We start from the raw sequence: 15,823 nt of genomic DNA, 5'->3' as shown, positions 1-15,823 counted from the left end.
GTTTATTTGATAAGGCAGGGGAATGTAGCATAACACAGGCCTTTAGAGATCCTGTACTCTTTTCATTTTATTCCAAGGGAAATGAAGGATCATCAGAACAGCCATGCATAGGATGGTCCTACATGGTGAACTATGTAAAAAAAATCTGGCCTCTTTGTGGAGAATTGGTAGACCTGATGATAGCAATGGAACCAGGAAATCACTGCAATGCACTGTGGGAAAAGGATAAGGACTTAGATGAGAACTGTGGCACCTAAAACTATAAAGACATAGAGAAATGGTAAAGGTGCTGGCTACTGAGCCTGATGACCTGAGTTGGATTCCTGGAGCTCACATTATAGGAGAGAACTGATCACCACAAGATGTCCTTTGACTTAAACCACCATGTTCATAATGACATAGGTGTACACACACAGAGAGAAAAATTCATATATACATTAAATAAATAAATAAGAATTTTTAAAAGTACAAATAGTCTAGTTATATTTTGGAAATACAAATTGTCAGGCAAATGGGATCTTCAGGCAAATAGTCTTCTTTGTTATAAAGACTACCATAAATCTGTAAAGTAAAACAACCCCCTCCCCACTCTGTTTCTACCTCCATTAATTCCATATACCTTGAGAATATGTCCTCCCTCTTGATTGCCAGCCTGCACATCCTTAAGCTCAGTGCCTCTCATGATCCCTATCAGGGAAGGAGAATCAGCTCCCCCTGATGGCCCTCTGTACCTATGGTGAAGCTCTCTTTATGTGGAGTCTTATCTGTAACACCATCCCTGAACCAGATTGATCTTGCTGATCTCTTTACTATGACACAGGTGTTTTGATTTCTCAGTGATTTTCATTTCTTTGTATCTTATGTTTATAATAATAAGCCAATCTTCGTTTAATGAACAATTGAAGTTACCAACAGAACAGGATACAAGGAACAAAAGCAGGAGAGACACCAAGGATGACTTCCTGGCTTTTGACTGACCAATGGGGTCAGCAGAATACTCTTCACAGACATGGGGGGGGGGTGGGGGGTGGGAACAGGACAGATTCTCAGACATTATGAAGAGTTCAGGTTTAAACATAGTAAATATGCTGAAATGGTAGTCTGAAAACTGAAGGGTTACAAAAGTCACTAAGCTGGAGATGTAAATTTGAAAGCTAAAGCTTCCAGGCAGTAATTGCAGCAAACAGGCTGAGAAAAACTACTATGAGAGTCCTAAAATGTATGAAGGAGGTACCACTCAGAACAGCCAGGATTACTTAAAAAAGGAAATTGTTCTGGGACTTAATTTCTGATTTTATTTACTTCTTAACTAAAAAGATACCATGGCTAAAAATGTTTGGTGCTAGCATAAAGATATATGAATCTATAATTCAGAAGATAGAACTTAATCCTTACAGTTAAAGAGAGTTGGCTTTTTACAAAAGTGCCAAGCAGTGGGGTTGAGAAAGCATAATCTTGTCTTTCACAAAGTGCTAGGTCAAATGTGAGAAAGATGAGGTTAGAACCTTCCTTAGTCATAAATTAGCTTGAAATGGACACAGGTCTACAGGTAAGGGCTAAACCATTAAAACTTATAGAAGAAAATAGTAACTCTTTGTCACTCAAAAAATGTTTAAATTCAAAATCACAATCTTACGAAAATCGATAAATTTAAAATCATCAAAATGTAAAACATTTGTACTTCAAAAGAACCATTTAAGTAAATGAAGACTAGCCAAATCTGAGCATGTATATTCAGAATTTATAAGATCTCTTTCAGCCCAATCACAAGGCAATGCAACAGTTTTAAAACTGTGTACTTCAAAGAACATCAGTCAATAGGTGTATCCACAGACAGATGTACTCACAGAATCCATGAAAAATGACACAGACTGAGGAAGTGAATTTAGAATTTACTTAACTTCAATTAGTTTTTGTCTCTGTAGATACATGTGGCTGTGGCTAACATACTAGACAGTGCATAGTGACATATTCTCATAACTTGGCCCTAGGATAGAGGTTAAAGAAGGAGGATTATGAGTTCAAGGCCAGCTTGAGTTCCATGGAGAGTCCTAAGTGTCAGTAGTACAGATCCTATTTTAACCAAAGCAAGTAAACTGAGCTAAGGCACAGAAGAAAATACTAGATATTACTTTGGTCTGTTTGAAGACTTTGAAACTTTTAGTGAGAGAAATATGAAGAGACCAGTAAAGATGGAACATTTGTGATAGATAATAAAGTCAAGTCTACTATTACCTCATAATTTATAAAACAGAATGCCTTTATAACTTTTTTATTATTATTTAGACTTTGAGATTTTTAATCTGGATGGAATCAAGTCTCAGTTAATCTTTATTATTTTTTTAAATTTTTATTTTCAAAATTAGTTGCTTCACTGTATTCATTTAATTCATGTACCTTCTTTCCTTCCTTTTTTCTTTTTATGATGCTGAGGATCACACCCAAGGCCTTACACATGCTAAACTCTTCTAGTAAATTCTTTTAGCACATCTTTTCAAATTTAAAATCTATCTAAGTAGCATTTTCCTATAAAGGGTGGAAAGAAAAACAATTTTGAGAAAAAGGAAAAAGAATCCTCTATCCTCTAAGAGATGTTCTTTCAGTTCTAGGAACAAAAACTGGTGTAAAGTCACAGATCCTCACAGCTTTTGGGTTGGTGACAATTTTGTCAAACACAGAGTCCAGCTCAAAATATTGAACTTAATTCATTTGGACTTACATAATGATATCTTCGTTCAGCTTTTCTTGAGACTGAGAACAGTTTTCATATTTAGCTGTAAAAAGAGATTTGTTTTTTAAATTATAAAGAAAATTAATTCTTACCCAAAGTGTTTCATAATTTTCTCTTCTAACCAAATACACAATTTTTGTTTGCTTGCTTGCTTTTACATAAAATGGAATCAATGCCTCAGGATCATGATTCCATGCTGCCTATGTTTTTTAAAGGAGAACTTTCAGGAATTATCTCTTCTCTCAAGACTGTTTCCCCACAGCGAAAGCTACGAGGCAACACTGTTCTCATGTCTCACACCTGGAAAGAATTCTCTAGGATACCTTTAACAATCAGCTGACAGCCAAGAGAGTTACAGCAACTGAATCCTGCTTTCGGCCCAAGGTTATGCATTTTAGAATTAAATTCAATATGTCTTCAAGAGTGACTTAGAAAGTTCAAGAAATGCAAGTATATATGTGGAAGTTGTAAAAGATGTTGTGGCAAAAATGGACACAAATATTATTGAAATATAGGTGGTTATCACCAAAGGAACTAATAACAAAATTGTTTCAAACAATCTTTGCTTATGAGTCTTATAGTTGTCTCCCTCATGCCATTTATGGAATCTTAATACATAATTTTAGCTAGCACATTTTTTTTTATTTTCTATATTCTTTGTTTACATTCCGAATGCTTTCCCCTTTCCAAAAGTTAAATTTGATGCAGATAGAATACAGACAATAGATCTTAGTAGAAGTGTTAACTGAGATTTAACCCAACTACTAAAGATAATCAATATGCTTTGTAAAATGATATCACACAGACATAGAAATAGTGTAATCTCAATTTGACATTATATCACTAGAAGTAGACAATGCAAAAGTTCAGTGTTTATACAGAAAGGAACCTCTAATTAATGATAGTTACTATTTTTATTTTGTTTGTGGGAAATAATCCTCTTTTATTATCCTCCAGAAAATTAACACCAGTAATTAGCATAGCTATCATTAAAATGTTAAAAAATACTCCTTCATATTCCTTCATCTCTCTAAACATTTATTTTTATTTTATGTGTATGAGTGTATTGCCTGTGTGTATTTATGTGCCCCACTTTCCTGTCAGGTGCCCATGGAGATCAGAAGAGGGCATCAGATTCCTTGGAACTGTAGTGTGCTGGGATCAAATCCTCTGCAACACCACCAAGTGCTCTTAACCACTGAGCCACCTGTCCAGCCCCTGAACATCTCTTTAATTTATGATATAACAATAATATCCAAGAAACTTACATAAATCTAAACTGCTTTTACCTTTACCATAGTGATAGTTAATCATGACTGACATCTTGACTGGGTTGACAGTGCTGGGGAAACTAGCAGAGCACATTCTGTGTGAATCTGTGAGGGCCTTTTCAGGGACAATTGACATAAGAGAAACAGCTGAAGGAGAGGCCTGCCCAGAATGCAGGCAATGCCATACAACAGGGGCCTGCATGAGACAAAAGCAGAAGGAAGAGGAGGTCACCAGCTCTCTTTGCCTCATATCTACCAGGAAGTAAGCACTTTTGCTTTGCTCTGCATTCTGCCACACCCATTTTCATGATTCTCTGCTTTATCACAGCCTCTCCCCAAAGGAGGAGATAAATTACCTGTTTTCCTGCCTAGAGAGCTGGGAGTAGTTATTGTTAATGACCCAATGGACCACTTTGCTATCTTCATGACCCTTTTACTATAGAGGCAGACTTCATTTAACTCCCCAGAATGTTTATTCCAAACTCTCCTTGCCTAGATCTTTATCTTTAGCCACAGAATTCACCTTCCTGGTGAATGTATAAATACTTTGTAAAGGAATTTATAATTAGTCACACAGTAAACTTTATTGTGCATCTGGAATTGGAATGATTGTTGCCTGGAAAACTTCTTCACCCTCCCCCCCCTCCCCGAATTGTACTGTGTTTTAAATATGCTGACAATGAACTGCCTGGCATTAGAGTCCCTGAAGTCTGATCCAGGTTGATGAAGTCAACATGAGCTGACTTTCATTTTCATCTCTTTGTAGGTTCACTTCCCTGCCTGGACAACTGAAAGGTCTCCATCATTTTTTTTTGCATATATATTTTAGTGTATGTGTGTATATGTGTTGTATCTATACATGTGTATAAGGTGTGTGTGCCTGCCTACATAGAATATGTCAGGTGTCCTGCTTGATCATGCTCTACACTTTTTCTTTAAGACATGTTTTCTCACTGAAGGAGCTAGGCTGTTAAGAATTCCCTGTTTCCGTTCCTGCAGCATTGGGGTTACAGGTGTTATGTGTATACACACACACACACACACACACACACACACACACACACACACCACATTAGCATCATGAGTGTTCTCACTTGCTGAACTCTCTCTCCAGCCTCTATAAAGAACAAACTTTTAATTTTACTCACATATTTAGTTCTGTCTTGTTTATATCATTAAAATGACAAAAATCTCATAACTGTTTAGGGAGGAAGCAATCACTCCACTTGGGAAGGCACAGACACAGAAGCAATGGGTTAGTTCCACTTGGATAAAAGGGAAGCACTTGAAATATCAGCCAGGGAGTGGAAAATGAAAAGACATGATCTATTTAAATTCAAGTAGGGCACAGAGGGAGGCACACTGTAAAAGCTAGGCAAGTGTCTAAGAGATGGTACAGGTGTCAACCAGACATTTGTCTCAGTTGCAATAAATAGCTTATAAGGATACTGAATTTGGAATACATATGTAAAGTTGAAGAATTACTATATTTAAAATATCCATTAAACCACATCTAGTATATCCATGCACAGGAGAACCACTGGAACTATATACTAAGTTAAATGCTGCCTTAAAAGACCTTGGAATTATATACTAAGTTAAAGCCACCTTAAAGGACACCACCTTGAAGCTGTGTGAGGGATGTGATGTAAGAAAGATGCTCACCAACATGAGGAGCATGGCAACATGCTTTTAGGTTCTTTGCTAAGGTTCTTCTCTTGTTTGCTATTGTTAAAGCATTTGATTTTAGCAAAATACTTTTCTGCATGTTCTTTGCTGCCTTCATACTGAATTATGACTGATAATACCACATATATTCACATCTAGGTAAAAACCCCAAGAAGCTAGTGAACCAATAGAACCAAAAGTCACACCTAACTCTCTGATCTCTTCTTCACAAGGAGACATTATAGAGGAATGATGCAAATGGGCCATGCTTTTGATTAAATCCTGATACATGCACCATTATTCTCAGAATATTATTAAGTTTCTAGAGACAAGATGAACTACAGAGGATCTTGGGTGATTCATATATACGAACAATAAACATCCTTTGGACTTTAGCTACATCACTGGATCTTTCCTGCAAGACCCCGAGTTCTCTAAACCAGTTTCTTTCCTCCCCTCTCCCCTTTCTTCTTCATCTCTTCTCATCCCCCTTACCTCTTTCTTCATTTTCCTTTTCTCTTTTTCTTCCCCTATCTCCTCTTCCCCACTTTCCTCTCTCTCTTCCTTTTCCTGTTTTTTTTTTCTCTCCACCACTGTTATATATCCAGACACACATATTACTGGTGATTTTTCCGAAGATCTCTAATACAGACCTTGGTTATTTAGTATCAAGCAATGTAGACAAGTACATATTATAAAATATTGTTTTATAATAATCTGTAAACTCAATGTCTGATTACTTTATTTAATGTGTTTTAGTCTCCAGTAATACAGAAAGATTTTGCACTTACTTCTGTTAGTTCGGACTAGGCATCCATTAATAAAATGATCACTTATTTCTCCTAAAACCAGGGACATTAAAGGAACAGTGGCTCCATTTATGATGGATGCTAGTATTCCCAGGGTCATGAGGACAATGTCCAGATTATCAGCAAAGCAGAACTGAGAAAACAAAGTGTGAAAATGTTACTGTTGTAAAACACAAGCAAAACTGCTGGCCTATAGCTCTACCCATAGCAAATATTACCTAACCAGCAGATCATGAGGTTAAATCAATTTTTAAAACCATGGGTGTGCATTTCTCTCTACAGGAAAAAGCAAACAAGCATCCAGTCTTAGCTCTGAAAGTTTCACATCAAGGTTTGAGGAGATGCTGAAAAACGAACTAAACCAAAAAACTCAAACTGTATGAAAATATACTTCAGATCCCATGTGGGAGTGATTCCAAAGCTTTCATTTCCATTTATTTTAAAGGACTTGATGCAAAGTCAGTCAACACATTTTTGTTCATGAGCGTTATTGCATTGCCATCACTAACTGTAAACATCCAGCTTGTAAAATGATATGAATTATGTTTCATTGTTATTACAGTTCCTTACATTAAATTTGCCCTCAAATAATGCCTATCTTGTAAACAAGGGTCAATAATTATTTATAGGGATGTTTGTAGTAAGATGGGATTTCTGAAAGCCAAACATTGAGTGTTTCATCTTATATCAACTCCCCACAATATCAATCTAATACCAAATCATGAATGACAAGTGTCATGGGTTTTCATTCTGCTGAGAGAGGAGGATTATAATGTAATGTATGCTGAAATGCACTGGATTCAAATAAAAGCACACACAGTACATATTTTGTATATGCAAACTGTATTTTTGTTCACCCATTGCAATAGCTCAGCAGTAATTATGAAGTAATGTCCATAGCATTTTTCAGTACTGCATATGATACACAGGTGTTTGCTCCTCTGCTTTTCACCAGCATAGTCTGTTATCTTGCTTCTTAAATTAAAAAAATTGAGAATTTCATATATGAATACATTTAATTTACATAATTCTCACCCCTTCCTCTCCCGTTCCTAAGTCCTCTCATGTCACCCCAAGTCCCTCTTGAAACCATAATCTCTTCTATAATTATTATTGTTACACACACATATACACACACATTCACATATGCACACACACATGCACAAACCATATCCAGAAATCCGAACGAACATTACTAAATATATTAGTGTTTTTCACATGTGCATGTGTTTAGAGGTCTATTGTCTTGTTGATAAAGTTATGCACATTCTGATACTTCCTAGATTTTAAACTTTTGAAAGTTAGATGTGTTTTGTTGTGACAGATAATTTTGATTGTCAACTTGACATACCTGAGAAGAGAAAACCTCAACTGAGGAATTGTTTCCATCAGATGGGGCTGTGGGCTTGCTTATGGGGGCATTTTTTTTAAAAAAAATTATTATTAATGTAGTGAGAGATTAAATTTTTTGGGTTCAGACTCCATCTTAGAGAACTTGACCTAAGGTTGAACTCAAGTTAACTAACAGGCTGGTACCTAGCACCAGTTTCCAGGCTACCCCCCAACAAGACCTGCATCTCCAGGTTATTCCCCCAACAAATCCAATGTCTAGAACCAGTTTTCAAGTTATTCCCAAACAAAACTGCACCTTGAGGTTACAAGCCTGCCCTTGCCTAATAACCACCAGGAAACCACCACTAGGAAAGCAGAAGTTAAATTTATGGTTTGGCTTCCAGCACCAGACAATTATGCTAAAGGCCATAACGTCCCCCCTCCCCCAATCAGATGTGTACCAGGTTAGATACCCCTTCTTGTCTCTATAAATGCTTGCCTAAAACTAGGTTCAGGACAAAACCTTCCTCCTGTGTCAGGGTTAGCAGGGAGCCCAAGCTCTAGCCTAAATAAAGAGACCCTAATACGATTACATCAGATTAAGCTTCTTGGTGGTCTTTTGGGGTTCAGGAACATTTCATGACACAACTGTAGGAGGGTCCAGTCAACTGTGGGTACTACCATTCCTAGGCAAGTGGGCCTGGACTCTTAAATAAGTTAGCTGAAATGAGTCTGAGAGCAAACCAGTGAGCGATATTCCTCCTTGGTTTTTACTTCAAGCTTCTGCCTTGAGCTCCTGCCCTGGCTTCCATTGATGGTGGACTATAAGACATAGACCAAAATAAACCCTTTCCTCTGCAGTCGCCTTTTTGTCATGATGTTTATCACATCAACAGACACCAAACTATAACAGTTGGCATATCACTGACAACTAAGCAAAGAGATTAGTGTTGGAGAGATGTCTAAGAAGACATGCATGATAGTATTTTTTGAACAGAATTCCAAATGTGTGTGTTGATATGTTTTCTACTAAATACAGGCTTTACATAATAATTATTTTAAAGCTTTTTATACCAGCTTGACTTCTCCATGTCCTATAACTTAAGTATGTAAACTTCAGCAATAGGATTTTAGTATCAAGTTCTGGAGGGAAACTAAGTACAGTGCCAATATCTTATAATGTTTGGGGAAGGTTTATGGGACCCCAAATGACCAGTAACATAAAAAAAGGCACCAAATTTCAGGCACTAGACTTTTTGTTTGATAGCCTGTGCCACCCCAGGCTTATTTTAGGGTAGTAACTTCATTTAAACTCTTTTTATACATATATACATACATATAAACATACAAATATACAAACATACATACATAAATATAAGTTTCTACAGTAGTAGGTGTCCATATGATGTTTTTAAAACTTTTTAGAGTTAATTATCCCTTATATGTTTCCCAATATTTTCTCACCTTCCCTGTCCTATCACATACCACCCCTAACCCTAGTCAATGCTTTTCACTCCATTGAAAGGTTCATCACTTCTGACTGGTGTTCTTAGTGTTAGAAGGTTCTATTTCAGCTACTGTGGGAGAAAATTAATCAACAATCTTACTCAACTATAAACATTATGAGCCACAGTAACTGTCTTGGCAAGATAGGTCTGATAGTACAATAGTGGTACACAACATAACCAGCCACTTTCTGATTGGATTTAAGGCCTGTTCTATAAGACATAGTTTATGCATGGTATAGTCAAGTGGAAAAAATCTAATGGCCTGGTTGGTTGCAGACTTTAGGGTAGAGCTATAATTCTATAATTCTGCTAAATGGATAATACTGTCCCCAAAGTTCTATATTTATATCCATTGATTAGTGCATTTCTCAACTCTCATCAGAGAAACTTCTTTTAAGTACATGGTAATTAGGACAGCAACACACCACTGGTAAATATGCTGAGGATAAGAGACTGAAATGTTTGGCTCTAAGTGGGACTCCTATATCACAAGGCATCCTCTTTCCCAGGCTCAAGGATCATAGTGAAAGAGGAAGCAGAACGGTTGTAAAAGAATGCAGTATTAAACATCCAGAGGGCATAGATGAGTGCACTAAAGCAGTATCTTACAGACATGACAAGGCTATGGCACACGTGCACTCTCAGTGGTTGGGACTGTGTACCTGCAAAGAATAAACCAGACAAAATCCCAGCACAGAGCTAGGAGAGGTCCATGAAATCCCACCCTTAGCCCAGGAGCTATTGGCAGCTGATGGCTTCTGGGAATGGGAGAGTCAGTCTTCTTCAAGCATGATGCTCCTGAATGACAAATGCTTTAATTGATGGCCCTATATCAATGGACATACTGGCAGCACCAACTGATCAGTGGATTTTTATAAAAGGACATATGATGGAGGGGAGGGTACAGTGATGAGATGGAATAGGGAAAAAAACTGAAAGAGAGGGCATTGGTGGATTTGATCAAAATTTATTATATGCCTATATAAAGTTCTGAAAGAATAAAAAAGTATTAAAGAGGCTACCTGAAGAAAGAAATTCTATACTAATTGCATAAATTAATGTTTATATATTGGAACTTTCTCAAGTGTAAACATAGCAAAAGTCATGCATAACTGTCCATGCTGTTGAGCGCTCTCAGGTAGCATTTTTGCTCATCACATCACTTTATGCTGCTGAAAGCTGATAGCATTGCTTAGAGACTGCATGTTTTAATTATCTTTCACTATGGAGTTTTGAGATTCTTTTGTTTTGTCATTTTGGAAAATCACTGTGGTGGCTTGAATAATGATACTTGTAGGCTCATATATTTGAATGCTTAATCACAAGGGAGTAGAACTGCTTGAAAGGATTGAAGGATTAGGAGGTGTGGTCTTGTTGGAGGAAGTGTATCTCTGGAGATGAGCCTTGCAGTTTCAAAAGCCCACACCAGGCCCCTCAGTGTCTTTTCCTCTCTCTTCCTATGGGTCAGGATGCAGCTCTGAAATACTTCTCCAGCACCACACCTGCCTGCCACTATGATCCCTGCTCTTAGGCTCCCTGCCATGAAGATAATGGACTGATCCTCTGAAACTGTAAGCAAGGCCCAGTTAAATGCTTTCTTTTAAAAGCATTGCCTTGATCATGGTGTCTCTTCACTGCAATAGAAAACTGATAGTGGCAGACACTATGATGAATGTTTTCTAATTCTTTTTTTTTCACATAGAAGATGTAAACTACCAAATAAATGAGAACATTCCATATGCTGCTGCCAATTCCCACAATTTTCTGATGTACACACTTGTGTCCTGGTTTTACTTACTATCTCAATAGGTCCAACAGCTTGATTTTCTGCTTTAGGCAGTTGTTCTTGCAGAGGTCTGAAAAATAAATACAAAGACAGAAAAGGCACTATGTGAATAGAATTTATATAATTTCCCAATTAACGTTTTGCCAAAGTGTGCCAAAGAAATACTACCTTTGGCAAGCTTGTACAAATTACTAAGTGTGAAAGCAGATTTAATGACAGAAAGTACGAACTTTTGAGGTTGACTATGGCTGCCTGTATAGAAGTGAATACATACGTCTGGAATGATAATGGATAAATTGTGTTAAAATATACATAGCAGACACCAGCTTTCATAACCACTGTAAGTGACAAGGAGGCCACCAAAGGCATCTTTCATGTCTCCCATAGAACTCTTTTCATCACAATACTGATTCCCTTTGCCTATTGAACACTTTTCCTTGTCCTAGGTCCCCAGCCACCATTCTGCTTGTCTCTATGAACCTGACAACTGTAGTGACTCAGCTGAGTGAAATCATATAGTACTTCCCCTTTTGTGATGGGCATAATCTCTTTAAGGCTCATCTCGAAATCTTGGAATCACTCACTTAGGATAGTTTCCTCCGTGCTGCAGTGGAGTCCCTCTCCACTATTTAAGGTGGGTTGCTAATCTCACTAAACTTCATGTCCTCCTCACATCAGTCAGCACTCACTAGGATCTCTTTCATGCTTTGACAATTGCTACCAATGTGTCTATGATTATGAATGTACATTCTGCTTTTAGTTTCTAAACAATACACCAATTATGTTTCTAAATTATGTTTAAAAGATTTTATTTTAGTGTGTGTGTGTGTGTGTGTGTGTATCCCATAGCATATGAATGAAGAGGATAACTTACTTTAGGGAGTTCTTTCCTTCCAAAGTGGGATCCAGGGTTGAACTGAGGGCATCAGTCTTGCCCAGTAAGAAGTTTTATCCATTGATCCACCTCACTAGTCCTGTTTTTAATTATTTGAGGAAGGCTGTGCACTTTCCAGAACTTTCCTACCATAGTACATGAGGGGTCTACTGCTTCACATCTACACCTGTTCTTGTGTCCTTAGGACAGCAGCATCCTACCAAGCATGAAGAGTTGAATTAAAAACAAACACACAAACAGCCTTCTCTAACAAAACACTGGAGAGCAGCTGTGATCTTTACAGGGACAGAATTCTGTCAGGTGTGTTGCTTGGGATATTCTGAATTTTGTCGATACTTTGAAAAATCCTTAGCTCACATTTCAAGGACATTCAAGTGAAGCATGTGACTTTTGTACTTTGGGTGTATATCAAACACGCACAATTCTGAAACACTTAACACATTATAGACAAGAAGGAAGAGGTGTAACTTGTGGCAAACTTGCCCTTCCATGTCTTTTCTCCAGCTTTGGAATGTGTAATTGTTGTCACCATGATGAATTCCTTTCTGTGTTTGTTCTCATGCCTCAGGTTAACAGTTAATTTATGTACTGGCTGGTGTCTAGGAGGAGGCATGGAAAAAAAACCAAACCAAACAAAACACAAACAAACAACACAGTACTTTGAAACTGTAAACCCCTTTCCTATGGCCATCCTCACTTTTGTCACTTGATAAATTTCATGTAAGGGAGCACATTTCCTTGCCCTGACCTTTACAAGGTTTGCATCGGCTTATGACAGACTTCTCTCTGTCAGAAGCAGGAGAGGATGCATAGGTTGGCTCCCAGAGGCTAGGCTGCCAAGGTGCACGTGCATAGTTTGGGCACCCAGGTACAGCCAGGCTGTCTGAGTCTCTGTTCGCAGGCCCTGTGTGTGCTCTGCTTGACTGCAAGCTGAGGTAACTTAGTGATTCAGTAATTAAATTTATATGACCCAAAGCACCCACATTTCTGCTCCTAGCACCAACTGAGCTTTGCCCACCTCCTCAGAATCATGCCCAGATTTTTAGGACAGAGCCAACCCTCAAGTTCCAGGAATCTGGCTTTTCAAAACGGTTCAACCCAGCCTTTAGTTCTCACCACGGGCTGGTTTCTAGCATCATCCTTTAGTCTTGTCTCCTCTAATGTAAGTCAGCTGTGTAGCTTCTCAGTCCCACCAGGAAACTAGCAAAATTAGCCATCTCCTAACTTTAGGTTTTCCCCAAGCATTCCTTACTTGCCCTGTGGTCTACAACAGTAGTAGACCGACAAGGGCAGCAGTGCCACGGCTGTTTCAGAAAAGAGTAAACTGAACCAAACTGAACAGTCCTAGTTTACACAGCTCGGGACTGACCTTGGTTGTAATTCAAAGTTTGAATTTTCATCTACATAGTCATTATGATGCTGACAAATGTGAGCCGAAGATACGCGTTTTATTTGATCCACAGGTGATGCTTAAATGAACAAATGAAATCTAAAACAGATTTGTCTCCTCATCTGCCATCAATGGCATAGCAATCAGAGAAGAAACATTCAGTTTATAAGAAAACAGCTCAACAATATGGGAAAATAACTACATCAAAAGATTAAAGGTATATGAGCATACAGGTGAGGGATGCAACTCTTGACTTTCTAAGTGTTCCCAATACTTATTTTTAAAATTTTAATAATAGCCACAAATTCAGCTATGTGAAAAATAGTACAAGTATGTGTCAAATCTGCAAATAAGGCCAGGCATGGTTGCTCACATCTCTAATCCCACATTCAGGAGGCAGAGGCAGCAGATATCTCTGAATTCCAGGCCAACCTGGTCTACAGAGTGAATTTCAGGACAGCCTACAGCTATATAGAGAGACTCTGTCTCAAAAATTAAAACAAAAGACAAAACAACAGTGAAAATGTAAACAGCTGGACTGGAGGGATTAATCAGTGATTTTGAGCATGCACTGTTATTGGTCCCAGCACCCATAATGGACTGCTTCAGCTCCAAGGGATCTGACCCTTCCAGTATCCATAGGGTACCTGCACACACACAGACATACACTCATACACATAAGTGAAAATAAAAAAAAGAATATAAACCCCACTAAAATAGAATAACCAAATGATCCATCAATCCCACAATTATGCCTTGAAAGGAATTATAATCAATGTGCTGAAGAGTTGTTCTCTGCACGTCCATGTTTAGTGCAGGAATAATCATACTGCCAAAACCTGACATGCCCATCAGCAGATGGATATGTAAGAACTATGAATACATAAGAAATATTGATACATAACAAATATGGATACATGACAAGCATGGATATATAACAAATATTGCTAGGTAACAAATACAGATACCTAACAAATATGTGGCATAGATGCACAGTGTTAGCATTTTGTTTAAGCTCTGCCCACAGTTACCTGGCAACAACCAGGTATGTCTGACTCACTATAAAAGAGGATGCTTGTCCCCTCCTCCTCCTCTTGCTCTCTTGCCCTCCTGCTCTTGCTCTGTCCTCTCCCCTTTCGCCCTCTCTCCCATTACCCTCCCCCATCTCTCTCCAAGTGCTCATGGCCAGCCTGTACTTCTCTACTCTTAAACTCTCTGCCTCTCTTTGTCTCTACTACTCTCTCAACTCCCCTCTCCATGCCCTGGCTGGTCCCTCAGGATGAAGGGATGCCTCAGCATTGGCCTTTGAAGGCACCCTCTTCCCCCATACCTGACTACACCACCACCAAACATTTTCCTTCTCTCCCTTGAGAGAGGGGGAAGGGGTGAGAGAACAGAGCAAGAGCAAAAAGGCAAGAGAGCAAGAGAAGGCAGAGGGGGCAAACAGCCCCTTTTATAGTCAGTCAGGCTTACCTGGCTGTTGCCAGGTAACTGTGAGGCAGAGCTTAGACAAAATGCTAACACACAGCACAGTAAAATTTTCTTATGCTTATTTATATTTTAAACATTCATGTATTTTTATTTTATATGTATGTGTATTTTGTCTGCATAAATATATGTGTATCATGTGTGGTGTCTGGTACCCACAGAGATCAGAAGAGCACATCAGATTCCTTGGTTATGAATCATCATGTGGATACTGGAAACCAAACCTTTGCAAGAGCAGTTAATACTTTTAACTGCTAAACTATTATTTCATCTCTTATTTCTTTTAAAAAATTTTAATTTTAAAGTCTCCTCTCTCTCTCTCTCTCTCTCTCTCTCTCTCTCTCTCTCTCTCTCTCTCTCCATATGTGTATGTGTATATGTGCATGTATATGCAGGTGCTCATGGATGTAAGAAGAGGATGCTGGATTCCCTAGAGCTGGGGTAATAGGCAGTTGTGAACAACCCTTTGTGGATGCTGGGAACCCAACCTGGATGCCCTGAAAGAGTAGTACACACTAAGTTATCTCGCTGTCTCCTTGCTTCCTTCCTTCCTTCCTTCTTTCCTTCCTTCCTTCCTCCCTCCCTCCCTCCCTCCCTTCCTTCCTTCCTTCCTCCTCCTCCCTCCCCCCCTTTCTTTCTTTCAATAGTTGCTCACTATGTAGCCTAGGCTGGCATTCAGATACTCCTATTTCAGCCTTCCTAGTATTAGGAATACAGATGTGGGCATTTTGGATGGGAATATTGAGAGGGCAAAATGTAGCTACTAAGTTTCTATGGCCGATCCACCAGGATTTGCCACCTGAGGATTTAGATTTAATATGGTTTACAAGATTAGGATTCTAGTTGTTGCACCGAGAGATTGAGTTACCATTGCTTCAAAACTAAGTTTGTGTGGAGATTTCCTTTACACTTCGGTTCTACTGGGTTCTGGTGTGCCAAATGGTA

At 38.5% G+C, this 15,823-nt stretch overlaps 1 protein-coding gene across 1 annotated transcript in view; it reads right to left on the bottom strand.

The window, feature by feature from the left end:
- The window catches only part of Abcb5 (ATP binding cassette subfamily B member 5), a 90,521-nt gene that overhangs the window by 70,920 nt on the left and 3,778 nt on the right, over window positions 1–15,823 (bottom strand). Inside the window, exons 2-4 of the mRNA XM_052186653.1 lie at window positions 11,118–11,175; window positions 6,462–6,612; window positions 2,720–2,774 (exon numbers count right to left, since the gene is read on the bottom strand). Of these exons, the coding sequence (XP_052042613.1) occupies window positions 2,720–2,774; window positions 6,462–6,612; window positions 11,118–11,175 (264 nt within the window). The remainder of the gene's footprint in view (window positions 1–2,719; window positions 2,775–6,461; window positions 6,613–11,117; window positions 11,176–15,823) is intronic.

This window comes from Apodemus sylvaticus, chromosome 6, assembly GCF_947179515.1.
Source record: "Apodemus sylvaticus chromosome 6, mApoSyl1.1, whole genome shotgun sequence".
NCBI lineage: Eukaryota > Metazoa > Chordata > Mammalia > Rodentia > Muridae > Apodemus > Apodemus sylvaticus.
Note: the sequence above shows the minus strand (reverse complement) of the source record. Positions and strands in the feature narration are given on the sequence as shown.